Consider the following 26,699-nt stretch of genomic DNA (forward strand, 5'->3'; position numbering starts at 1 on the left):
TTTTTTTTTGGTACCGGGGATTGAACTCGGGTCCTTGCGCTTGCAAGGCAGGCCACCGAACTGCTGAGCTAAATCCCCAGCCCACAGATATTCTTTTTAATGGCTGTAAACTATATCATATTAATATGTCACAATTTACTTAACAGATTCCTTAATAATGTGCATTTAGATGTTAATAACATTTATTAGGAGAATTGCCAATGTTGACATGAACGTGATCCCTTTGAAATGAGAAGTTTCTAAATTTGCACAATCCTGGGTTTATATTTTACTTCAAAATGTTCCATAATAAAGTGCATACAGTCTATTTTTAGGTTCTTTGGAATTAAAGCCCTTGTTAGAAAGTCTCCGTTCTGGCCTCTAACACTTAAAGGCTATCTGCTTCCTCTCTCAAAGGCCTGTTTTCTCTCTATAAAAGGATGAGATCTTTAGCAACCTACCTCTCTGGGGTGAAATGTGGGTTCTATGAAGGAATGTTTGAAAGAGAGATCGTGGGCTCTGACTCATAGGTCTGAAAAAGGAGACATTCATCACTATTTGCCCCTAAGCACTAACAAGTAACTTTTTCAAAATAAGCAAAATAACTAATTCAGGTCTGTGAAAGAGAAGGGTCTGCTTTTCCCTCTATTCGGATATCAGGGTAATACAGTAATGTCTCCTTTTAACCATAAGGATTCCACATGGTACAGACAGCACAAAGATGAATAAGTGTTTTCCATAACCAGCTCTAAAGCTCTTAGATAAAAGATCATTACGGTGTGGACAGAAGGCAGATCCTTTGCCACTGCTAGATAAGTGGCCAGAGGTGCTAGATATTCTGCTCCTCCTCAAGCTGTAGCTTTTGACAAGCAAGATCTAGCATAAGCTACCTAAAAATGGATTGATACAATGAAGGTACCAGTAGGACCTATGTGTTTCCTCAAAGGTTCCTCTAAAGTGCACTTTTGGGGGGGGGGTAACGGGGATTGAACTCAGGACCTTGTGCTTGCGAGGCAGGTGGCAGAACAACTGAGCTAAATCCCCGGCCCTAAAGTGTACTTCTGAAAACAACTGATTTTCATTTTTGTCTCAAAAGTTAAGTAATGTTTGTTATATTAAAAGCCCAATCAGCACAAAGTTTTAAAAATTAAAAGAATACAAAAATTCCCTAAGATGGTTTTGTACAAACTGGACATGGAGGTCCATGCCGGTAACCCCAGCACTCTGAGAGGTGAGGAAGGGGACTTCAAGTTTATAGCAGAGCTTGGGCACTGTTAGCCACTTAACAGAACTATGTCACAAAATAAAAAACAAAAAGGGGGCTGGGGAGGTAGCTCAGTGTGAGGCTTTGGGTTTAATCCCCACTATTAAAAAAAAGTCTTATATATTATTTTAAAATAATGGCTGAAGCGCAAGGATGTAGCTTATCAGTAGAGCACTTGAGGCAGGAGGCCAAGTTCAATCCCCAGCACTGCAAAATAAATAAATATTAAAATAAAAAATAGAAAAGTGTGAGCTATTTTAACCTGGTGTTTTATTAGGGTGGTTATTGTTTTATCATTACTGAGTTATTTAATAAGCAGCTGGAAAACTAGTTATAAATCTGAGGGCCTCTTGCCCTTGGAGTAAAAAGTTAGTTTCAGCCTGATAGCTACACACCACTCCCACCTGCTGGCAGCTTTGCCAAACTACAAGCCCTGGTACTTGGGGTTGAACTGGACTTAAAAGGTGAAAACTCTGAAGTTAGGGTTGTGAGGTGGCAGCAAACGTCACAGGCAGTAATAAATTGAACCGCTTCCTGAGCTTCTTGTAGGTCTTTCTGGCACGGGCTGGCAGGTGAGCACAGGACTTCATGCCAGAGGACGGGCTGGCAGCAGAGCCCAGCGATGCAAGCCGGGTGTGCACTCAGTGTGCGAGCCCAATTCACCCCAGGCGCTCCTTTACCCAGCATGGGTCTGAATGCAAACCAAGGTTAAGGCTCTTAAGGTTAAAATGCTTTAAAAATAGACATCTGTCACCATGGAAAGTTTCTTCCTTTAAGTCTGCTGTGAACCCTCTTGGAGCTTTCCGGCAGGGCAGTTTGTGTATTTTCTTACCAAATGTGCTGAAACCCTATTTGGCTTATCTCCTTGTTTGGATAAATGTCTAGAGTTGGAATGGCCTGAACTGGCTGATGAATTATTTTTCTAAATGGTTGGCTGTGCTTGAGGCAGCATGGCCAGAAAGACATTCCTTGCATCACATTTCCATTTCCCTCATTTGGTAAGGGACATTTTTCCTATCTACCTTTGCCACAGAAAGCAATCATCGTGTACATTCTCCTAAGCCAATAAATACTTTTTAAAAGTCTCAAGCTTTCTCTTTTGGGAATTAAAAAATTCCTGTGACCTGCAGGCTGCAGTACCTGCACGAGACACTTTATGGTGTGAGCATCAAAGCCACTGCTCTGCTTACTGAAAAAGACTATATGATAAAAGGGGGGCTTCGGGTTTGTATTAAAACTGCTAGAGAGAGTGAAGGAAGTGGGAACAAGCACTTCCAGCACGTCCACTGAGCAGAGTTCGGCCTCCACATCATGCTGTCCCAACCAAGCGCTGGTCAACACTAGAGTCTGTCTGTCCCTAATTCTCTAATGGCTACAAACTGTGCTAGGAGGTTCCTTTCTAAAATGCTAATTCATGGCCCAAGAATCAAGGCAGCCCAATTAAAACAGGCTTGAGACTATGAAGCTTCACCTGCCGAGAGAGCTGTTACTTGCCAGGTCTACCTCTGCATTCCCCGTGGGGGCCAGGCCCCAGAAGGGGCTCCAGTTAGAGTGCTCCTGGATGAGCACTGTACTCCCACGCTCCGGAATAGTTTCTCTCTGACAAACCAAATCTATGACATCCTCGGAAAGGAGATTACGTTTAAAGTTCCACTGACCTGAAACACAGCAAGGAAAAAACTTCCTTTCTTCCTAAAATAGTGTCGAATGGAATAATCTGTAAAAGTGTAAATGACTAGAAGATGGAAAGTCATACAAAATATCCTGAAAAATAAGGCTGGGGATGTAGCTCAGTGGCAGAGCCCTTGCCTCATATATGTGAGCACAATCCCCAGTACTTCAAACAACAGAAACAGACACACTAGAAAAATCTATTAAACCCCTTTTGAATTTACTGCTACTTAACCCAGAAAAGAGGGTTTATCAAGGGCTCAAATCATCAATTCCACAGGCCTGCAGAAAAAGACTTATTTTGGTAACCTAAGAAAAAACAAAACATAAAATCTCTAAAATGGAAAATAAGATATGGTGGGGAAAGTTGTAATCAGATAACTTATCTCTATTCTTTGCTTTAAGTTTATAATTATACCTCCCAGGAGGTTATTAATCTGATGTATTATTTCAGAAAAATAAATTAATAGCAGCCAAAAGATTAGAGATAATTTATACCAAATATAACAATGACATAAATGATCAACTAAATATCAACGATGGAAAATTCCCCACATTAATATATAAAATTAAAAATTAAAAACATGAAGCTTGAGTATGGAACAAAAGATAAGAAACATGCTCAACAAAAATGAGATAAGAACTGTGGACGATATAACACTGGGTAACTATCTTGTTTTTCTGTGCCTACTCCTTGATTTTTTTTTTTTTTTTTTTTTTTTTTTTGTACTGGGTATCAAACTCCAGATCTTGCACTTGTGAGGCAGGCGGCGGCACCACTGAGCTAAATCCCTCACCCTTCTCCTTAATGTTTTTGTTTTTATTTTTGTTTGTTTTAGTACCAGGGATTGAACTGGGGCCCTTGTGCTCACAAGGCAGGTGGTGAAACCACTGAGCTAAATCCCCAGCCTTCTTGATTTTTAAAACTGATTTTGTTTCTGAAGAATATGAGCAAATTTTTTTGTTTTAGAAATTTGGAACTAGGGCCAGGGATTTGGCTTAGTGGTTCTTCCGCCTACCTCACAAGCACAAGGACCCGAGTTCGATCCCCAGTACAAAAAAAAAAAAAAAAAGTGAATAAGAGAACATTATGAGAAATTTGGGAACTGAGCATCATGGTGCATGCCTTTAATTCCAGCATTCAGGAAGCTGAGACAGGAGGATTGTCCTGAGTTTGAGGCAGCCTGGACTACATAATGAGTTCAAGGCCAGCTTGAATTATATAGCAAGTCCTTGTCTCAAAAAAAAAAAAGTCAAAAATAAATACACCACGGAGCTGGAGATGCAGCTCGATGGTGACATACATGACAAGGCCCCAGGTTCTCAACACCACAGATCAGAAGAATATGTATGTGTAAATATAAAAAATTAACTTGAACCTATTCTGAGATAAACTTTGAATCACTATAGATTTCCTTAAAAATGTATCAGTTGGAAATGGTCACACATACCTGTAATCTCACCACTCTGGGAGCTAAGGAGGATCAAAAGTTTGAGAACAGCCCTAACTCAGTGATTTAGTGAGACCCTGCCTAAAAATAAAAAAGGATGGCAGCTCAGTGTGAATTACAATTTCAAGTACTACTAGAAAAATTACTACAAGCCATCACTGAAAATCAGGGTTGAAAAACCATTTCTTTTGAGACAGGGTCTCACTATGTAGTTGAGACTGACCTAGAACTCACTATGTAGCCCAGGCTGGTCTCAAACTCATGGTGATCCTCCTGCTTCAGCCCCCGAGTGCTGGGATTACAGGCATGTGCCACCACACCCGGCTGAAAAACCTTTTTATATAAGAGGCAATAAAAATATATAATGAAGGGCCAGGGATATAGCTCAGTGGTGCTGCTGCCTGCCTCACAAGCACATGGTCCTGAATTTGATCCAGTACAAAAACAAAACAAAACAAAACAAAAAATAAAAGAAATACATATGCTGTGGACGATACAACATTGGGTAAGTGCCTTACTCTTCTGTACCTTCTCCTTGATTTTTAAAATATATATATAATGCGTTTAAATTTTCAAAATTATTACAGTAAAAGATGCATTGCCATTAACCCCCCTCAAAATATTCCCTCTTGTCCTGAACACACTGATCCCAGCATTCATGAGACCTTCTGGAGCAGTTCTGGAAGAGCTGGTCTGGAAAACTGTCTTTACAAACTGTGATCACCAATGCAGTGAATTCTGGTGCAGAGGGTCATCAAATTGAAGGTCAGGGTTATAAAACTCTATAGTGTGATCTCATTCACCTTGTGATTCACCAGATCAGGTCTTGTGCCTTCTGGCTCTCCCCAGAGTCAAAATCACCATGAAACATAAACATTTGAATCAATTCAGGACATCAAAGTAGCCACAATAGTGCAACTGAAGACACTCGTAAAAGAAGGACATCCAGAACGGCTTCAGAAAGTGGCAAAAATGATGAGATAAGTGTGTTTGAGGGGAGAGATGTTTTAAGGGGAATTAATGTCAATGTGTCTTCTACTAGCACACATGGAAGAAAAATTCAACAGTCTTCATATTTTCCAATTACCATGTATGTTAACCGTTAGAATTATGTACTGTAAGCTAGTGGTCAAACACCCGATGGAAAATAGATTTAAAAACTGTATTTCCTTACATAATTTCAATATTTAGATAAAGAAGGAAGATAACAGGGATAAAGAAAGATATGGGTCAGCTGGGATGTCACATGCCTGTAGCCCCAGCTAATTAGGAGGCTGAGGCAAGAGGATCACAAATTTTGAGGATAAGCTTGGGCAACTTAATGATATCCTGTCTCAAAATAAAGTAAAAAGGGTAAGGGATGTAGCTAAGTGACAGAGTAACTGATCAGCAGGTACAAGCCCTGGGTTCGATTGCAGTAATACAAAGCAAAACCAAGGGGATGGAGAGACAAGGAGAGCCAGGGAGATATTTCATAATTGGTTTTCTTGTCTTTCTTTCTTTTAAAAATTTATTTATTTATTTGGTGGTACAGGGATTGAACCCATGGCCCCTTATGTGCTACCATAGCTAGGCAAGTGCTCTGCTACTGAGCTATATCCCCAACCCTTCTAATTATAGAGCTCCCTGGTACCATAGTGAGGGCATTCCTAAAGCATGATGAAAGTCATAAAAATAATACAGTAAAATGCTGTGTAAAAATAATGTGGGAGAGTATTTTGATAAATGTGCAGCTCTTATGATTTCTCAAAAAGTTTTCAAGTGGTTTAAGCAACACTAAAGACAAAAAATTAACACAGCTGAGGTCGGGGGGTTTAGCTCAGTGGTGCTGCCACCTGCCTCAAAAGCACAAGGTCCTGAGTTAGATCCCCATACCAAACACACACACACACACACAGCTGTGAAAAAGGGGGCCATTTACTAAATTTCTAAAATGTATCAGTTTAAAATAAATAAATCAAGCTGACAAGTCCTTTCTTTTTCCCCTTCATATTACTGGGCATTGAACACAGGGCATCAACACCAAACTGCAATCCTAGCCATTTAAAAATTTTTTTTATTTTGAGAAAGGGTCTCATTAAACCATCCAGGCTGGCCTCAAAATTGTGATTCTCCTGCCGCAGTCTCCTGAGTAGCTGGAACTTCAGGTGCATGTCTCCTTGCCTGGCCAGCCTTGCAAACTCTTAACAACGTTCCACACACTGTCACAATCTTCACTGGCTTTATAAGACAAAATGCCTAAATTGGTTGGAGGCTTAAGTACAGAGGAAAGAACACAGTATCATTTATAAGATATATTTTTATCTACTAAAGAATACAAAGTAATAAGGTATATTTTCTCTCTAAATGATTCTCTAGCATGGGGGAGACATGCAGCTGTTGAGAAGGATGAGCTCACACCAATAAAGCTTAAGGGCACCACATCCAGGGAAAGCACAGGTAAAAGAAGGGAGCAGTTAAATGTGAGTTTGGAGAACTTGTTCGTTAATGTAAGTTGTCACATGCAAAACTGTTCACTTGATCTGAATGTTGGATTTGACCTCTATATGTACAGCGTTAACAGCTGACACTTCAAGAGAGTTTATTACTCACAATTTTCACATTCTCTTGCAATAGAACTAGGAGGTACATACTATTTCGCATATGACAGATGCCATCCAATAACTGTTTTCTTTTTCCTTGTCATAGAACCCTGCCTGGATTTATTAGGGATAACAGTGTGGATGACTACATTTTCCTTTGCAGCTCCACGTCATAAGACCAAGTCCTAGTTATGAGACACAGAGAAGGGCTGTGTGAACTTTCAGGAAGGGCATCTAGAGGACGTGACTCAGCTGGGGCATATGCCCTTTTGTTCACACTCTCCCCTTTTCTCATCCAAGATCTCTAGCATCACTTCTTGGCCTGCAAGGCCAGAGCTCCCTGCTGTACAATCAACAGATCATTCCTAAAATCCTTATTTCTACACTTTTTATGTGCAAGAATAAACCTTTGTATTAAGTCACCGCCACATGCAGCTGAAACCAATCCTGATACACACAATCACACAATTGGAGAAAATGAAAGTCAGAGAGGTTGAGTAACAAATCCAAGGTAACCCTGCAGGTGAGGAGGAAGGAGCAAGCTAACCCAGGGCTGTGGACTCCATGGTCCACACTCAGTGGAATGCAAGCCCCACAAAGCCTGGTTCTTTGTCTGTCACGCTCATTGTTGTGCTCCTAGTACCAAAAGTGCTTGGCCCATCACAGGTAGTTGTACACACATAACAGCTCTCTCTCAAATATGTGAATGCCTTTGTTGCATTGTCTCATTAGTACCTCAGACAAAAGTTTAAACTTGGCCTTCCTTTTAGAAAGATTGCACACCTTCGGGAGAAAATACATTGTTTTGTCAATAAAATCGGGGCATTGGTGAAACACATGAAGACAATAGTTAAGTACTAAGTTACAATGTAAAGCACTAGATTATATGACATCAATTCTTCAGAAACAACATTAAAAAGGATTTTCTTACCTATAGTTACGTCTCCTCTGATTTCACTTTCGACACATACAACTGCTCCAGGAGCAATCTTCACACTGTTGGAATAAAAAGGCAATGTTTATTACAGGTAAGATTAATAATGCTGCTGTTGGAGCTCTGCCAATGCAATAATGAAAAAAAGGTTTAAACATTGATGGGAAAATGAAGTCAATTGTAAAAGGATAAGGTTTCGTTTTAGTCACTTTCTCATCAGTGGGACATAATACCCAACACTCACAAGTTTAAAAAGGAAAGGCTTATTGTAGCTCATACTTTGTAGAGGTTTCAGTCTACGGTGGGTTGGCTCCATTGCAGGGCATGGCACAGGGGCATGGCAGAGAAGAAAGAGTTCACGGCAAGGCAGTCAGGAAGCAAGGAGCCTTTCTTCTTTCTCTTCAAATTCCATCCACACTATAAGCCTACTGGTTGGTGCCACCCATACCCAGGGCAGGTCTTCCCTTTTCAGTAAATCCCTTGTCCACACCAAGAACTGTGTGAAACCAATGGTGGATTAATATAGTATCCATCCCACACTCCTGATCCAGTCACTTCCCAAAGCCCCGCCTAGGAGATGTCTCCAAAGCTACTCTGAGAAGCAAATATACCAAAGTAAAAATATGGGTAGTATGTAATAAGCCATTATTTTTGTAAATTGAGGAAAGGAATGTACACTCAAAGTAGTCCACAATCAGCAGGGTAATATTAGTGTAAAGACAGAATTTGCAAACATTTCTACTTGTTCTCTAAGAATATACATTAGAAAGCTATCTACCAAGTGATATATGTAAATGGTAGTACACACTGTTTAAAAGACTAATAGTTTCCATATAACTTGATTCCTTTTTCTATTTTGCTGTGCTCTTCTGCTGACATCTGAACCCTGAGCTGACGTGAGGACCTAAAGCACGATTTCTCATTAAAGCACTATTTACTAGGGAACCTGTTTTTGTTAAGAAAATAAATGCTTTTGCTTGAGTAAGAAAATAATTTCTCTTGGAACTTGGGATGCCAAGAAGGCACAAGGCAAAAAAGTTTTGTTTTCTTTTTTTTAACACAAAAGATATTCATGCCATTAGACTTGCTCTTAGTTTCTATGAAATAATACCATTTTAGATAGCTTGTTATTAAGTTCTGTCTGGATTTTTAAAAATTTTGGTCTACAGTTATTCACTGCTAGCACTACACTGAAACACAATAATTTTGTATATTTACTTTGTATCTTAAAACCTTGCTGACCCCGCCCTTCCCCCAGCCTTTTTGGGCAGGAGCTACCACCCCAGTTCCTAACCCCACTTTTTTGTAGTATCTTTGGAATTTCCCACATAAACAATGCTCATCTATGAACAGAGACAATTTTATTTTTTTATTCCTATTGTCACCAGCCTGGGATCTGAGGTGGTCCTCTGAAGGAGAGAGATAGGGACCTCAACTCTCCCCAGAAGGGAGTGGGTTTGTCATCATCTCCACAGAAAAAGAATTTCAGGACACGTTAGAGAGAGGCATAGGTAGATTTACTAGGCACAGGTAAAGGAGTACACACCACTGAGGAGAGTGCCCTGCGGTCAGGGGTTGGGGACAGATATATTTTGGAGATATACTCTAAAGAAAAAGATGGGTGATCTAAGATGTTTTGCCTTAAAACATTCTTTGAACTGTTTGACTTTGTTTCTTCTAAGGTCAGGTTATTGCTCTATACCTTATCTACTAGGTTAATTTATGGACTTTATATCTTTGAGAGATTTGGGCATTATGGGTCTGGAAGAAAAAAACAAGAAAACCTAGGGAGTATAGATGAGCCAGGGAGAAAAGATCTGGAGGACAGATATGAAAAACCTGGGTAAATTGGATTGTATCCTAAAGTTGTAGTTTCCTTAAAAGTACAATTTTTAAATGATGACTTTTTGTCTTTTATCATTATTTCTTCCATCCTACCCCACTATCTCTATGCCTGTTTTGTCTTTTTCTTAGCTTATTGCTCTGGCTTAGAGTTCCAACACAGTATTAAATAAACAGGCATCTTTGCCTTATCCCACATTAATGAAAAGCATTCTAGTTCCATTAGATCAGTAAAACCCAAGAATGTTGCATTTTATGTAAATTATGAAAATCTGGTAAATGAAATAGTTGAAGCTTTGTTGTTTCAAATGTTCCCGCCTAGATTTCCACCATTACCCTCCCGGCCACTGTGAACCTTGCTACTTGTGCTTGTGAGGCAGGCGGCGGCAGGCGGCAGCAGCACCACTGAGTGCAGAGCACATTTCTTTCCCACTCTTAATAAATATGAATCCTTGATACCTTTAAAGAAAAAGTACTGCCTCAGTTTATAAATTTTCCAAAAAGAGCTGGGTGTGGTGGCGCAAGCCTACAATGCCAGCACTTGGGAGGCTGAGGCAGGAGGATTGTCACAAGTTTGAGGCCAGCCTGGGCTACAGAGCGAGACCTTGTCTCAAAAAACCTAAATAAATAAATAAATAAAATTAATTTGAAAATAAGTACATTTTCTAAAAACCTTTTTTGTTCTCATTAGTAAATCCATTACTGCCTCAGTTTATAAATTTTCCAAAAAGAGCTGGGTGTGGTGGCGCAAGCCTACAATGCCAGCACTTGGGAGGCTGAGGCAGGAGGATTGTCACAAGTTTGAGGCCAGCCTGGGCTACAGAGCGAGACCTTGTCTCAAAAAACCTAAATAAATAAATAAATAAAATTAATTTGAAAATAAGTACATTTTCTAAAAACCTTTTTTTTTCTCATTTCAGTAAATACATTCTACGACCAGTAAGCTCTGAAAAGCTAGACAATGATTTACTTGTATCGATTTATTTTTTTTCAGAAGTTCTATTAAATATTCATGCATGAAAATGCTTATTTTCTACGTGTGTTTCAAGTCTTTTTTTTCTTTGAGACAAGGTTGTTATGTAGTCCAGGCTGGCCTTGAACTCGTGATCCTCCTCCCTCAGCCTCTGAGTACTGGGATTACAGGTATGTGCTATCCTGACTGCTGAGTTTTTTTTTTTTTCTTTTTTGTGTGTGCCAGGGATTGAACTCAGGACCTTGCGCTTGTGAGGCAGGCAGCGGCACCACTGAGCTAAATTCCTCGCCCAGAGTTTTTTTCATTTCTGAGACAGATTCTTACTATATAGTTCAAACTGGCCTTGAATTCACTATATAACCTAGGCTGACCTCAAACTAAACAATCCTCTTCCCTCAGCCTCCTAAAATGTGGGATTACAGGAGTGTACCACTATGCCTGGCTAGCTTGGTGACTTTTTTGATTAAAAAGAATATATATACTGTAAGACTTTATTTTTTTGAAGCAGATTCATGATGTACATTAAATGTGTGCTCCTTGATGGTTACTTGAATGTTTTTGAGCTATCTCTGGAATGAGATAAGAAACCAATATTGGTTGCCCTCACAGAGGCAATAATGAAATTATTGTTAATAATCCTTTTAGCTATAAAATGAGGAGGGGGAATAAAAATACAGCCATCAACTTACTGCAATACACTCACAATAAAGACCACATACTCCATAAGAAAAAAGACAAGGTAAAACTATATGAAGATGCTCATACTAAACTTCATTTAAACATGGTGATGAAGTTAAATACGCTGCAGAGTTGAGTGACTACAAAGGAGACTGTGAGGCCTGCAAATCCTAAACTACCATTCGGGCTTTCATAGAAAAGATTTGCAGATTCCAATTCTACATGAACAACTTATCTCCCCTTCTAAAATTCCATGCCTTTGATATTTTTATTTCTCCAGTAAAGGAACAAAAGAAGTTTTATCCAAAAGGGACAAAGACCAAAGGAGGAAGCAATACCAAATGAAAGATGTCAACAGAGGTCTAGAAAATGAAGTAGAAGGAAAAAGAGCAAGAGGCGGAGCTCCAGAACGTTAGGTATCTGGGGAAGGGGGAGTGGGGATGAGAATGGAGAGGGCAGTGGATGAATTAGAGCTGCTGGACACCTGGCTCCACCCTCAGTGTACACAGCCAGAAGAGACTGACCCAGCCTGAGGTGTCATGCTCCAGCGGTTGGCAGGAAATGACGGCTGAGCAAACAGTGGGCCCACCTGCTTGCTCTGTCCCCCTGTGCGCCTCCTTGACCCTCATACAGGATTTCAGGCAGCATGGAGAAACTACCAAGGAAAGGATGGCTTCCTGCCTGCTCTGCCGTACATTGTGGCACAACAGAAAATCAGCCTCGTGCACAAATCTAAAGCTTTCAGGGTTTTAGTCTTCATTCCTTTTTTTTTTTTTTTTGGTACCGGGGATTGAATTTGGGAGCTTGCAAGGCAGGCACGGTGCCACTGAGCTAAGTCCCGAGCCCTTCATTCTTTTTTGTTGTTGTTGTTTTGGTACCGGGGATCCAACTCAGGTCCTTGCCGCTGGAAGGCAGGCGCCAACACCACTGAGCTAAATCCGAGGCCCTCAAGCCCTTCGTTCTTCATAATGGACAGAGAGTCAAAAGTGATCAGATGCTTGAGGAACACATCCAGCATAGAAGAAAAAAAACAAAATAAACAGGGAAAAAGATGGTCTGAGAAAACAGACAAGTCAAGCAATACCAACCTATAAACAAACACCTTTATAACTGATTCAGGGAAATGTGTATTCAAGTAAGCCAGAAAGAAACATTTTTTAGATTTGCAAAAGGGAAAACCAAAAATCTATGCACTCTTTTATTAGAAAGTAGGGCACTGGTGGTTAACATGGCACATGTTTACCACTGTGTTTTTAAGACAAGAGATGGTAATGCATGAGTTGCCTTTTCTAAACTAAAACCTCATTATTCAGGTTTAACCACAGTGTTGGCACTTTGCAATAAATAAGTAGGTTTTGGATTGCAGTTTGGGCACTCGTCTCTAAAAGGTTCTCCATCACTGTGCGAGGGGATATGCTTAGCTGAGTAAAAGTAAATCAATAAAAGTAAATGAATGTAGAAATAGACTTCAGCACGCAAAGACAGAGGAAAAGGTCAGGACAATAGCTGTATACCATTAGTCTTAGAGAGCAAAGAGAACAGAGAAATTCGGGGGGCGGGGGAGTTTCCAAGAAGAAAAGCAATGGCAAAATTATCTGACAAGAATTTGTAAAAAATACTAATGAGCATTTGACATATCTGTTGGAAGATGTGGAAAACATCAGGATACAGAAAAGGAAATAAAAACAATGACATGGAAGGTGGATATGATCAAAATGTTATAAGCGTGTATTGAAATCTAATATATTATAAAATTAACAGGCAACATGTTTTAAATGAGAAAAAAAGTTAAATGAGTTATGTTTTTTGGGCTCAGTAAAAAAATATGTACATGTATTTTATAAAGTAACATTAAAATGATTACTTAAATGATAAATTCAGATATAGCAGACAGTAGGGGATGTATGTGTGTACAGGTATTGAAAGAACAGGGAGCAGAGTGTTAGTATGAAATTACTGAACTCTCAACAACTATAAGAAATAAACAGCATGCTTATAATCCCAGGACTCTGGGAGGGTGAAGCAGGAGGATGGCAAGTTTAAGTTTAGCCAAGTCAACTTAGTGAGACTCTGTCTCAAAATAAAACTGAAAAACAAAAAAGCTGAGGATGTAGCTCAGTACTCAAGTCGTGTGTTCAATCACAAGTATTATCATTAAAAAAGAGTATAAGAGAATCTGCTTCCAAGTAGCAGAAATGTGAGATGGTGAAGGTTAGGCAAGGGCTGCTGCTTTCCAAATGAATTTTTTAGTGAACTATGTGTGTACACACATTGCTTTGATAAAAAGTAGGTTTTAAATAGCAGAAAAGAATGATGCTTATACAAGAACGCTTACATGAAAATATTAAAACACAGTATTATCTATTTCAAAAACCACACACATACAATCTAGGCAAAGATGAGTAAGTAGCAAGATTAAAACCTCTCTTTCTTGCCAGGTTTATCATCACTAAATTAGAAGTACGGAGGGCAGGAAGACAAAGAAGGCAGATGAGGCTGGGAAGGAAGGGCAGGCCAGGCAGTGAACAAACTAGTAGACTAAGACAAGGGATTTGAATCTGCACTTGCAAACAAAATGTTCCTGAAGGAGCCTCATAACCAGGCCAACAACAACCAAACTGCATGTTGATAACTGGCACTCGAGAGATGAACTACTTGGTGATGGAAGAGGGGAGGGCTTAAGGAGGCAGTTGGCCTAATCCTGCAGGGATAATGTGGAAAGGCAGAGGCAGCACTGACAAGCTGCAGGTGTGTCCAGGAAGTAGCAACAAGACTGGGCAACAGATACTACAACTAATAAAGTTGGAGGTGTGGGTACTTCCAATTTCTTCTTAGGCCCAGGGATCACGAAGTATTTTCTTCTCAGTGATGGAGAAATAGGTTTGACTACAGAGGGATGGGAAGGAGAGGCACAGAGTAAAATAAAGAAACTGGTCAATTACTTTGTCGCCTTCCTGGGAAGGAATGATTCCAGGTGGAAAGGGGGACTAAAATCCCAGGGCTCAAAATCAGCTGCCCTGACTCAGCTGCATTCGTGTCAGAAAACCTGGCAAAGGTGAAGACCTAGGGAACAAGACCAAAATTTCCATGTTTCTGCTTTGGAAGATCCTAGAGAAGGAGAGTAAATTTTAAGAAGTTATTTTTTTTATAAATTCTGTTAAATTTTAAATAAATTCAATCTGAAGTATATATGGAATACATACTTAGGAGATAACCCAATAACAACTGAAAATACAAACCTCCAGCTGATGAGTTCTAAAATTACAGTCCTGGAAATCAGAAGGGTATAAGTTCCCTCATTAGCATGCCTCCCCTTTATACTCCAGAATCTCTCTTCCCAATATTCCCTCACATAAATCCAAAGTAATACTAAAAATACTTTAAAAACTATGCCAATTTCCTTACTCATAATGACAAACTAAAAAAAGACATACACAAAATTTTTGCTGCAAATTTTAGTGGACAAACTTTTCTACCGTAACTTTACTTTTAAGGCTTTAAGTAAAAAGCATATGTATCTGTTATGGCTTGTATCCAGATGTCTCCCCAAAGCCTTATGCACTCATACGTGAGGCTTTTCAGAGTGGCTGAATCTCAGCTGTGCGACTATGGATAACTCGTTTAGCACAGTTCTGGGTGTGGATAATGAATGGGAAGCCTCACACTGCGTATTGGTGGAACCAACCAATAGGCTTGTAGCCTGAATGGCATAAAAGGGAAAGGGAGGTTGCTGCTTACTGCTTTGTCTTCCCTGCCATGGTCCTCTATGATGCTGCCCTGCCTTGGAGCCAGCCAACTATGGACTGAAACCTCTACAAACTGTGAGCTATAATAAACCTTTCCTCTTTAACTGTGGGTGTAGGATATTTTATCCCAGAAATGAGCAAGTAACTAAGACAGTATTTCACTTGCTCATCTCTGATACAAAATACCCAGTAAGACAGTATTAAACAGAAAAAAACTAATAATCCCTCAGGGTCAGGGGATTGCCAGTACTGCAAAAAAACAGAACAACAACAACAAAAACTAACAATCCTATGTCTCTTCAAGAAATGGCTGTGAGATCAGACATAGCTACAACGTTTCCATCATTTTTTTTTTTTTGAGGGGTGTTAACCGGGATCCAGCTCAAGACCTTGCACTTGTGAGGCAAGAGTGGTGCCACTGAGCTAAATCCCTGGCCCTGTTTCCATTATTTTTGCCAGGCATTTTCTATAAGAAATAAGTTAATGAAATCCTACCAAGTCATTAATAATCAATCAAGAATCAACCTACTGGGCTGGGGATTTAGCTCAGCGGTTTGGTGGCCTGCCTTGCAAGTGCAAGGATCCAAGTTCGATCCCCAGTACCAAAAAAAAAAAGAAAGAAAGAAAGAAAAAGAATCAACCTACTGAGGGGGCAAAGGGAGGGCAGGGACAAGGGGAAAAAATGAGAACCAAGACCTGTCATGTGAAGGTATAGGATCCCAGTAATGAATATTAACTGTATTGTAGACCTAGATTGTACCAATAAACTCAATAAAAAAGAAAAGAAAACAAAAAAAAAGAATCAATCTACTGCTGGCAGTGGTGGCACATGCCTGTAATTTCAGCACTCTGGGAAGGTGAGGTAGGAAGACCACTACCAGTTTAAAGCCAACATAGGCTATGTAGTAAATTCAAGATAGCCTGGATTATATGGTGAGACCCTGTCTCAACAAAGAACCCAAAAAGAATCAATCTGCTGAAATCATGGAAAATGTAAACTTCTCACTGAGTCAGGGAAGAAAGAAACATAAGAAAATTACCTGTTCTAACACTCTCATTTTATAAATGAGAAAACTAAAAGAGACAAGAAATTTCTTGAAGCAAACTTCATTTCTAGGGCATCATTATTCTGTCATCAGCCATTTCTTTTGTTAGCTGAAAGTTGCCTGGAAACATCCTGCCACCCTAAATAGTTTTCCTATGATAACTAAATGATGTTGTTTTGGGTTTTTTGTTTGTTTGTTAGTTTTTCCAATACCAGGAATCAAACTCAGGACCTTGTGTCTGCCAGGCAGGCGAGGTGCAGCTGAACTACATCTCTGTCCTTGAATGATGCTGTTTTGAATGTATCACCATCTGTAAATGCCATTTCTCTGACATTTTTCACATAAAGTAAGGGTTTTTTTGTGCTAAAATATTCAGTTTTATTAAGCCATGGTAAAATAAATCAGCCTCTATAAAATGTTTCTTGTTTTAGGCCTTATTTCTCCTTACAACTTTCCATTCTCTTAGCCTTCTTGTTAAGAAAAGAGGTGGATACCCTGCCATCTTGGATCCGCGAGACAAGAAAATTCATGCGTTCTGTGAGGAAAGGACACGTCTCTATGGTGAGGACTGAGGACATACATTATCTGAGAGAAGAAACGACCATGTGACAAACAGTATGTTTGGTGCTTCAAGAAAAAAGTTTGTAGAGGGGGTTGACAGTGACTATCATGATAAAAACATGCAATACAGCCAGTCTTCTATGTTTCCACATCGGACAGAAAAAGATATGCTGGCATTACCATCTACATCAGGTCAGCTGTCTCTGTTTGGGGCAAGTTTATATGGGCAACAAAGTGTACTAGGCCTTCCAATGAGGGGGATGAGCAACAATACCCCTCGGTTAAATCAAGCTTATCACTCAGTTACCAAGCCACATCAGGCCAACAACAGGGGGCCCAACAGTGACACTTCACACACCTCCACCTCCAAGCAGGGGTATCTTGCTTATGAATCCTAGGAATAGATGAACCACTTCCAGGTTGGTCAGGGAACTGGAATTCCTAGCAGGACAAATAGCACGAGCAGCTCAGGGTGAAGTAGCCCCAACAGAAGCTCACCAAGCATAATATGTATGCCAAAGCAGCGGCCTTCTCGACAGCCTTTTACTGTGAACAGTATGTCTGGATTTGGAATGAACAGGAGCCAGGCATTTGGAACGAATAACTCCTTATCAAGTAACATTTTTAATGGGAACAGATGGAAGTGGAATGTGACAGGATTGGACCTTTCAGATTTTCCAGCATTAGCAGACCGAAACAGAAGGGAAGGAAGTGGGAACCCAACTCCATTAATAAACCCCTTGGCTGGCAGAACTCCTTATGTTGGAAAGGTAACAAAACCAGCAAATGAGCAATCCCAGGACTTCTCAATACACAACAAAGGTTTTCCAGCATTACCTGGTTCCAGCTATAAAGATCAAACATCAAGTAACGATGACAGCAAATCTAATTTGAATACATCTGGCAAAACAACTTCAAATACAGATGGACCCAAATTCCCTGGAGACAAAAGCTCAACAACACAAAACAATCTCAAGGGATGCGATGGACCAATTTGGAATGATTGGCCTGTTAACATTCATCAGGGCAGCAGAGACAGACCCTGGAACGGACCATCTTGCTTTAGGAAGCGATTTAACAACATCAGGCCTCAATCTGAACTCTCCTGAAAATCTCAACCCCAAATCTGCATCACCCTGGGCATCTCCACCTTGTCCATCTCAAGACATAGACTTCCATGTTCTGTCTGAGTACTTAACAAACATTCACGTTAGGGATGTTTACTGCTGGCTGCAATAAGACTTGGCCGATATGGAGAAGATCTTCTCTTCTAGCTCTATTATATAAATGGAGGAGATGTATTACAACTTTTAGATGCAGTAGAGGTATATGTTCAAAATATTTGAATTACTTTTCATTATAATGGATCTTGACTGCTCTGAAAACTTTTTATGATGATACCTATAGTTTTAAGTGTAAATCTTTGTTCATCAAGAAATTTAAATTGTTTACTTTATACTTATTAAAATAAATTTAATTTAGATTGAAACTATATTACCACAGCTTTATAATCTATATACATAAAAGGAATTTTGTACTTAATCAAAAATTTGTAAGAAAATCAACTTGACCTATGTCTATGATTAACTGAAGTTTTATATGAATTAGAAGCTAGGATTATCATTGTAGTTCTTGTGGAACCATATATACTAATGATTAGACACTAAATTTCATCATTCAATAAACATCTATTGATTATCAGCAAGAAAAAAGAGGAAAAGAGTACTAATACCTTGTAAGCACAAGGACCCGAGTTCAATCGCCAGTACCAAAAGAAAAAAGCACTAACATTTAACTTCTCCAGGACGACAGGTTAGAAGAGACTCAAAGTACTGCCTGTCTCCAGTTTGATACCAAAGGGAGATAATCCCAGTAGTGTTTATGCCACAGACAGACTTCTTTCACATGAGGCAGGAAAATAAATTCACTAGACCAACTAAAACGTGTTTCCCACATCTTTGCATGGACCTCATGCTGGTGGGAAGGACCCGGGAGCAGACAGGTAGAAGGCAGAAGCACAGACAATACTGAGGCACGAGATTAGGGCATGGCAGACTGGATGGAAAAGTAGGTATGACCTGCAAAATTCAGAACATGTGTGCAGAACAGTTCCCAAAGCCCCGTACCCAAACTTCTTGTGAGAACTCGAGCAGTTCCAGATAGGACAGCCTAGACCTGATGTCAGCCTTTAAGAGGAGTCACATAAAGAATTCACCATTTAGCTCTCTGCTACTGTGTTCTTTCATAGTAATCTGCTCTCATCCTGTATATTTTTTCCTTACTTTTACTTGGCCCAACTCACTCTGCAGAGCCTGTTTCTTTTCTTCCTGTTAATAGATGTAAAACTTTGGTACTCTTTGTATTTGTCTTGATCTCTTTGCTCAGGACAGAAAGAATCTAGAAACCACCTCTAGGTCATTTGCAAGCCCTGGGAACATATCTTGGTGAGGCCAGCAGAAGACGTAATGTTTGCATATCTCTGTGTCTCTATTTCTCTCTCTCCCTCTCTGAAATCTAAGAACTCAATGATGAAGTTCTGTCCCCAGAAAAGCTCCAATCTTCTTGTCCCTCATCTTCCCAGGACAGGCTTTCTGTCAGAGGGCTCAAATCTTTTTTGGTTATCAGGGACAGGCAGGGAACTTGAGGGTGGTAAAAATCAATGGAAGCCAAAGAACTCAGGAAGCTTTCTCATACCACTGGGAAGTTTGCTAGTATGTCCCACTGTGTGTGGGGGACAGGGGGAAGAATTGCATGGCCTGTGTTTTTCCCAGGTGGTAAGTAGGCCCAATGGTCTACCTCAAGTTTATCTCCCCTTTTCTTTCTTCACTTTCTAATTTTTGTCACTTATGGTGGGTGTAAGTCAATATAGAGCAGCCAGAGAACCTGTTATTAAGCCAGTCTCAGAAAAAATAATTCAAATTCCGTATGTGGAACCTACAGTTTAATACGCCCCTTTGTCCTTGTATTTCTGCTCTTCATGATACATAGCTCAGATTTCTTACTCTTTTGGCAAAATTACCTCTCTTGTTCAAATAGCTGCCTACCTCAGTTTAACTCTTTTTGTGCTCAAAGTCTCATCTATGCCTTTCCCCTAGATGGCCTTTTATCTCTGGGTATCATCAATGAGCTGCTTTCTCAGGGCCTTGTTTCATCCCAGTCCACCTTTCTGCCATGACTGATAGACATTTTGGTTCATCACGTGAGCTAGTCACATGGTCTGGCCATTTTGGTTCATCCTGTGGGTCAGGTGCATGAATTTGCCCATGTTTGTTGGTGATTTTAGTTGGGCATGTGAGTCGATCAGGTGGTTCCACCATGTTTGTTTGCAAATGACATCATGAACACCAGGAGATTTCCCTGGTGTAGACAGGAGCTATCCCTCTGATTTTAGGGCTCATAGGGGCCTCCTTCCCTCTTCTCTTTTGAATCAGGTTAGATCTCCTGTTTGTTTTTCCTAACAGAAATTCAGGGAATTTTGAAACATATGCCTGACAACCTGAAAAGAACAAAGGAACAGCCAGTAAAGGTCAACTCAAATGGCTTTGAGGATGCAAAAGTAGAGCCATCCCTGTACTTCACAATTTTTTTGTTTTTTCTTTTTTCGTTTTTTGGTACTGGGGATTGAACTCAGGACCCTGTGCTTGCAAGGAAGGCACAGCACCACTGAGCTAAATCCCCAGTCCTATACTTATAATTTTTTAAGTTTTTCTAAGGTTCTTTAAACAAAGTACCAAAGTTTTTATTATTGGGATAAATGCAAGGGATATTGTTTCTCAAGCGGCTAAGGGAGTCCTTAGAAGGGCTCTACCTTTCCCACTAGGGAGTCAGTGGACCATGGTCTAAGGAAGCCCCCCAAAGGGGGGGCTCCACCTTAATCTCTGAAGAGTGTACTGTTCCTCAAGTGGCTAAGGGAGTCCTTAGGTGGGTGGGTGGGTGTGTGGGGATCCACCTTGATGGGAGCCCCTGGGTAGGACTTCACTCTGACCTAAAGACATCCCCAGAGGGCACTACCCTGTTCTCCTAGCCTTTTACTATTTCTAAGGGAATCCCAGAATAAGGCTCCCTCCAAGCTGATCTCCTGGGCTCAAGTGGCTACAGAGCCTCCCTGGGGGAGTCCGCTCTGATTTCTTAGTTTACTGTTCTTAGGTGCCTAAACAATTCCCCTTGTGGCGGTTCTCTACCCTGATCTCTTGAGAGTTTATAAAATAGTCCTGGTTGGGCTTCATCCTTCTCTGTAAGGAGTCAGTGGGCCAATGCACCATAGGAAATACCCTGCAGATACTAAAGACCTCACCATTAGGCTGTATCCTTAAAACTTGGGAACAATTAATTTGCTTTATGAGCTAGGGAATGGCAAGAGATGGGTACGAATAGAAATTATGATCTTATTTTTCAGTTAACATCATTTCTGCACAAAGCACAGGAGATAAAGTGAAATCCCTTATGTTAAGGGCTTTTGTGACCCTTTAGCTCTGGAAAACCCCAGAAACTGATATTTAGAGTGGCCCCTGAGAAAGAGTGATATCTTTGATGGTCCCCAGATGACCACCTGTCTCTCAGGGGTATATGGATCTCTCCCACCTGTTTCTACCAGAGTATAGTGCCCCAGAAAGACCTAGTACTTTCAAATATGACCCAACAGCTGGACACAGCCTTTTCTGTATTCAACAGTCAGGATCTGAATGAGGCCAAAAGGAGTACTAAAAGAAAAACAGACCAAAATCATGGTTATCCCAATTGGTGATGCTTTAAGCACACCCAAGTCCAAGGGAAAACCCAGGACCAATCAAGGCCTGTAAGAAAATGGGTCAGTGAGCACATAATTGTATGAAACCATCGCCTAGGCTCTGCTCCAAGCATCAGGCAGCTGATGTGCCTGACTCATGGCACTAGTGGATTGACTGTTCCCACTCCCAGAGAGGGGCCAGGCCAGCTGAAACCCTCACCACCCACTCTGATGAGGAAGACTGAAGGGAGCACAGGGCAATGTGCAATGCTATCCACAAACTTCTCCTCTCCTGAAAGAAACCCTGAGTGGGCCTGGATGTCGTGAGTAAGCAAATTCAGTTCCTTACAGGTCTGTTTTAACATCCTTCTCTGGAAACCCTCCTCTAGATCTACAGCCATAATTGGGGTTGAAAGGAGCTCTAGGCAGAGCTTCCTTTACTCCTGCTTTGACATATCAATTAAAAGGTCAAATGTTTAACCATGAATTTTAATTATCCCAAGGTGTTCTACTCCCTTGCTAGAGAATCAGTAGTAAAATTGGGGCAATTCTCCAACTGTGGCAAAGGCAAGGGCAGATTTTACCCATGGAGACTATGCTAGGCCATGCTCTTAGCCACCCCTACAGTAACCATAAAAAAATTTACCCTTAATTCTGCCTCACTGATGCCTATTGACTCAGAAGTTAGCTACTTTTGGGATTGAGTGATTTCCTAGACCTACACAAGCAGGCAGAATATCAGTGACCAGCCCTTCCAAGGCACTAAGAGGTGTGGTTCACTGATGGAAATAGCTTTGTCCAAAAAGGACATCAAGGGCTGGGGATTTAGCTCAGCGGTTCAGTGGCCTGCCTTGCAAGTGCAAGGACCGGAGTTCAATCCCCGGTACCAAAAAAAAAACCAAAAAACAAAACCCAAAACAAACAAAAAGGACATCAGATTATACAGTTGTCAGTTTACAACAGGTCACTGAGCTCAAACCCCTTTTGCCCAGGGACCTCTGCTCAAAAAGCAGACCTCATAGCTCTTACTTGTGTATTAAGAAAGCGCAAAAAGCTAACTATCTATACAGCCTCCAAATATGCCTTTCTGGTGCTACATTCCCATATAGCAATCTAGAAAAAAAGAACTTGCTAACTAAAAAGTAAACATCACAAGCAGGAAATTCTATAACTCCTAGAGACAGTCTATCTTCCCAAGCAGGTTGCTGTCACTCATTCAAGGGACCCAAAAGAGCTATGTCTGAAGTCTCCTTGGGAAAGCAAAAGGCTGCTACAGGGGCAAGAAGGGCAGCTTACAGTCCCTCAAGACCCTAGCCTTATTCCCAGTTCTTGAGGAACTATTAAAGTGGTCCTTCCTCAAAGAATGGCGTGGGAAGGTATAAAAACCTTACATGGGAAATGGCCAGTCTAATTTTCACAGGACTAGAACACAAGTGACTCCTATGGCCCCCTGGAAGACCTGTAGCTCCAGTATTGATTTGGATGCAGATAAGTAGTCATTAATGACCCTAATTCACCACCTAATTCACCTGCATTGAGACTCCTGTTTTTACTTAGAGCCATAATGTGGGAAATCTTGCTAAGGCCACGGCTCTCTGGCTTTTGATAATTTATCTATTATCCCTCTTTTCTCCTCCACAGGAAGCATGGAAATCTGACCTGCGTCTTCTCACATTTGGGGGTCTAAATCCCCAACCTAATAGTAAAGTTAACCAAGCTTTCTCCTAATGAACAGGCAGCTTAACAGTCACTACTTGTTCTCATCTTCTGACAACTTTTTCTTTTCTTCAAACCAGACAGTGAGCTACAACAGTCCAAGGTAGTTGGACAGCACATAATCCTCAGTAGGTTAGGCCTACAACCCCTTTCAAAAGAAAATAGCTATATAAAGATGGAGACCCTCACTCCCTCAGCACTCCATAAAGAATTATAGGGATATGTGTCTCAAAAGAAAAATGAGGCAGGAGATTAGGTCATGGCAGACTGGCTGGGGAGGTAGGTGTGACCTGTTAATTGCATAGACACATGTGCAGAACAGTTCCCACACCCTGCCCCTGGACGTCTCAGGCCAACTTGAACAGTTTGGACAGGACATCCTATACTTGATGTTAACCTGAGGACTGGGTGGTACATAAAGGACAGTTGCCATTGAGCTCTCTCCTACTGTGTTCTTTCACAGTAATAAACTCTCATCTAAAGAGGGTAGTTTTTCCCCTTACTTTACTTGGTCGAAACTCACTCTGCAGAGCCTTTTTGCTATTTTTAACAAATGTAAAACCTTCTTACCATTTGCTTTTGACTTGATCAATTCTTTGCTCAGGTCAGAAAGAATAAACCACCTCTAGGAGGCTCCAGCAACCCAAAACCTGGAAACAATACCTTCATCTTTACTGTAGGCTACTACTATATACGGCACGTTTTTACCTTAGATCTGTTCTTTATATCATGAAAAAAGATTACAACTAGCACACTGGGAGGCTCAGGCAGGAGGTTCAAAAACAGCCTGGACAACTTAGTGATGCAGCAAAACCTTGTCTGGGGCTAGGCTGGGTGCCTGGTGATGGAGCTCAGTGGGAGAGCTCGGTCCTGACACCGCTGCTTTTGCAAATGGTTTTGCCTGCGCGTTTCACTCATTCCGGCCATGTTCTTTCACCATCGGTCTCCACCGATGAAGACTGGCGGAGAAGCAACAACAGTTCGTGTGCCCAGGTTTACCAAGCGCTCCTCCGCAACAGGGAGTCAGGTCAGGCGAAGCCCCCTTTACGCACTCCACTGCGAAATCTGTTTACATACTCCACCCACCCTACGCCACTCCCTCACCCAGCCATCCCCTGCCTGGGGACAAGATGACCACCAGGTTGAGGCCAACACCAGAGGCGGGTTTCTGGCTACACCTGAAGGGCCAACAACACAACTGCGCACAGCTTCCCCGACACCGCCACCAGAGGCGGCCGGACCCCTCCCCGACGCCCCGCACCCCACCCCCGACCCCTTCTGCGCAGGCGTGTTGCGGAGGCCGGGACGGTGGGATGGAAGAACAAAAACCTTCCCAGGATCTATTCCGCTTCCCTTAGACGTCCCGAACCCCAATTCAGTACCTCAGCCAACGCCAAGTCTGTGGGCTTTAGGTACCGTCAGCCTAGATAACACCTCAGTCCCTACCACTAGCAACCAGGAACAAATTCCACCCCTGCGGAGGTGTGACCACAGGCTTTTCTCAAGCGGCAGACCCACCTCTTTTGAGTCTTCTCCGCCATGGTAAGCTCTGGTCTCCGATTGAAGCGGAGATCGACACATCTGCCTGGATAGAGCGATGATCTCTACTCGCGATTGCAGAGCCTGGCAGCGTCGGGAGAGGGGCGGAGCCGTGGGGTGAGGCCGAGTAGTGCTCCGGGTACCGGGAGACCTTGGGGGGCGTCCGGATTTTATCGCTGTCCAGCGGCTGATAGATTCAAATTTGAAACACGTTTAAGCCAGTCCAGTGCTCATCGTTGTGACTTCCTTTTGCTTCCGACCGTTCGATACTCGTGATCACATCCTACTTCTGTCCCTCCTACTGGGTGTAGCCTTTCAGACTCCCTGCTTTCCTCTAGGTGGGAGGATTCCTCCTACTACACCCTGGGCCTCTCTCTTGAGCAACATCTTTCTTCCCATAGGTTAATTGCTGTCCCTTCCCTGTTGCCTTTCTCAAATTATATCATCGCTATTTCTTCCTCTGATAAACTTCGCACCTAGTATTCGATCGACTATTTGGCATCTCCATTTGGATTCCTCAGTCTAATGACGTCTAAAGCATCCAGAATGGGAGCTGTGCATTGATAACCTCAACCTTTCTTTAACCGGTTGCTCTTTCATCTCCGTCTCAGTAATGGAATCCACCTTCGCCCAGCTGCTCAAGCCAGACTGAGTCATCCTTGGCTTAAATTCTGTCTGCCCTGCTTCTGGACTCATTCTTCCTCTTTACACCATTTACCACACCATCCCTAGTCTAACCCTAGCCACCTTGTCTCTCTCGTCTGCTCCTGCTGTGCTTGATCCCTAAAATCACACCAAAAACTATTTCCCAAAGTTGAGCATGGTGGTCCACACCTGTAATCCCACCACTCTGGGAGGCTGAAGGTGGAGGATCGCAAGTTCACTCAGCCTGGGCAACTTAGTCCCTGACCCACAAAATGGGGTAGGAGGGCCGGGGATTTAGCTCAGTGGTTCCGCTGCCTGCCTTGCAAACACAAGGTCTCAAGTTCATCCCTGGTACAAAAAAAGGGGGGTGGGGTGGGGATGTAGTTCTAAGACCCTGGGTTCAATCCCCACTACCACAAAAAAAACTTGCCCCATGGGTTTATGTGTTCAGAAGTGGGGCTTTCGGAAGGTGCTGGATCATGGGGCATCGCATTCATCAGTGGATAAATTCATAGCTGAACTTGCTGTTAGAAAGGGGAGCCTGGTCAGAGGAGGTGGGTCACTGGAGTGGGAGCTAGAAGGGTGTTTTCTGTCCCCAGTCCCTTTGCTCTTTGTCTTTCTTCCAATTTCGCTCTGCTTCCTGGCTGCCATGGGATGAGCATTTTTCCTCCCCTGTGCTCATCCTCCATACTGTTTCTACCTTGTAGCCTCCTGACCATGGATGGAAACCTTGGAAACAATGAGCCAAAATACACCTTTTCTCCTATGTGCATGTCAGGTACTTTGTTCCAGCAATGGGAAAACTGACTGCTACAACTGCTACCCTCCCCAACTCAACTTATTCTCTGGTAGTCAAAATCATCCTTTTTTATTTTATTATATATTTTTTGAAACAGGGTCTCACTGTGTAGTTGCAGCTGGTCATTAACTTACTGTGTAGCCCAGGCTGGCCTCAGAGGCTCAGTGATCCTCCTATCTCTGCCTTCTGAGTGCTGGAACTACAGATGTGTGCCACCATGCCTGGCTCAAATTCATTCTTTAAAAATAAAATCTAGAGCTGGGCATGTTGGTACATGATTGTAATCCAGGCTAATTAGAAAGTTGAGGCAATAGTTTATCAACTTCAGGACAGCTTGAGTGACTTGGTGTGACATTGTTACACACATACATGCAGAAAATCAAATCCAGTTATTTTACATTTTATAACATATCTCTGGGATAGATCTAGACCCAGCTTGCTTCTTTCTTCTAACATCTCATGCTCTTCTTCCTCTTCTCTGAGGTCAATTATATCTTTCTCCAAGAAGTCAAGGTAACTCCAACCCCTATTGATTCCACTCATCTCC

At 41.6% G+C, this 26,699-nt stretch overlaps 1 protein-coding gene and 1 pseudogene across 2 annotated transcripts in view; one reads left to right on the forward strand and one right to left on the reverse strand.

Annotated features, from left to right (window-relative positions):
- Dctn6 (dynactin subunit 6) overlaps nt 1-24,996 on the reverse strand; it is a 34,619-nt gene extending 9,623 nt beyond the window's left edge. The window contains exons 1-2 of one of the 2 annotated variants that reach the window (XM_010621982.3): nt 24,688-24,996; nt 7,879-7,943 (exon numbers count right to left, since the gene is read on the reverse strand). In XM_010621982.3, the coding sequence (XP_010620284.1) occupies nt 7,879-7,943; nt 24,688-24,710 (88 nt within the window). In that variant the 5' untranslated portion in view covers nt 24,711-24,996. Of the gene's footprint in view, nt 1-7,878; nt 7,944-24,687 lie in introns of those variants that run through there. The other variant, XM_033765387.1, reaches the window with a different exon arrangement.
- Nucleotides 16,676-18,073, forward strand: LOC104860907 (annotated as a pseudogene).
- Nucleotides 24,997-26,699: the final 1,703 nt, after the last annotated feature.

Source organism: Fukomys damarensis, unplaced genomic scaffold (assembly GCF_012274545.1).
Source record: "Fukomys damarensis isolate Sample0158 unplaced genomic scaffold, DMR_v1.0_HiC HiC_scaffold_18, whole genome shotgun sequence".
Taxonomy (NCBI): Eukaryota; Metazoa; Chordata; class Mammalia; order Rodentia; family Bathyergidae; genus Fukomys; species Fukomys damarensis.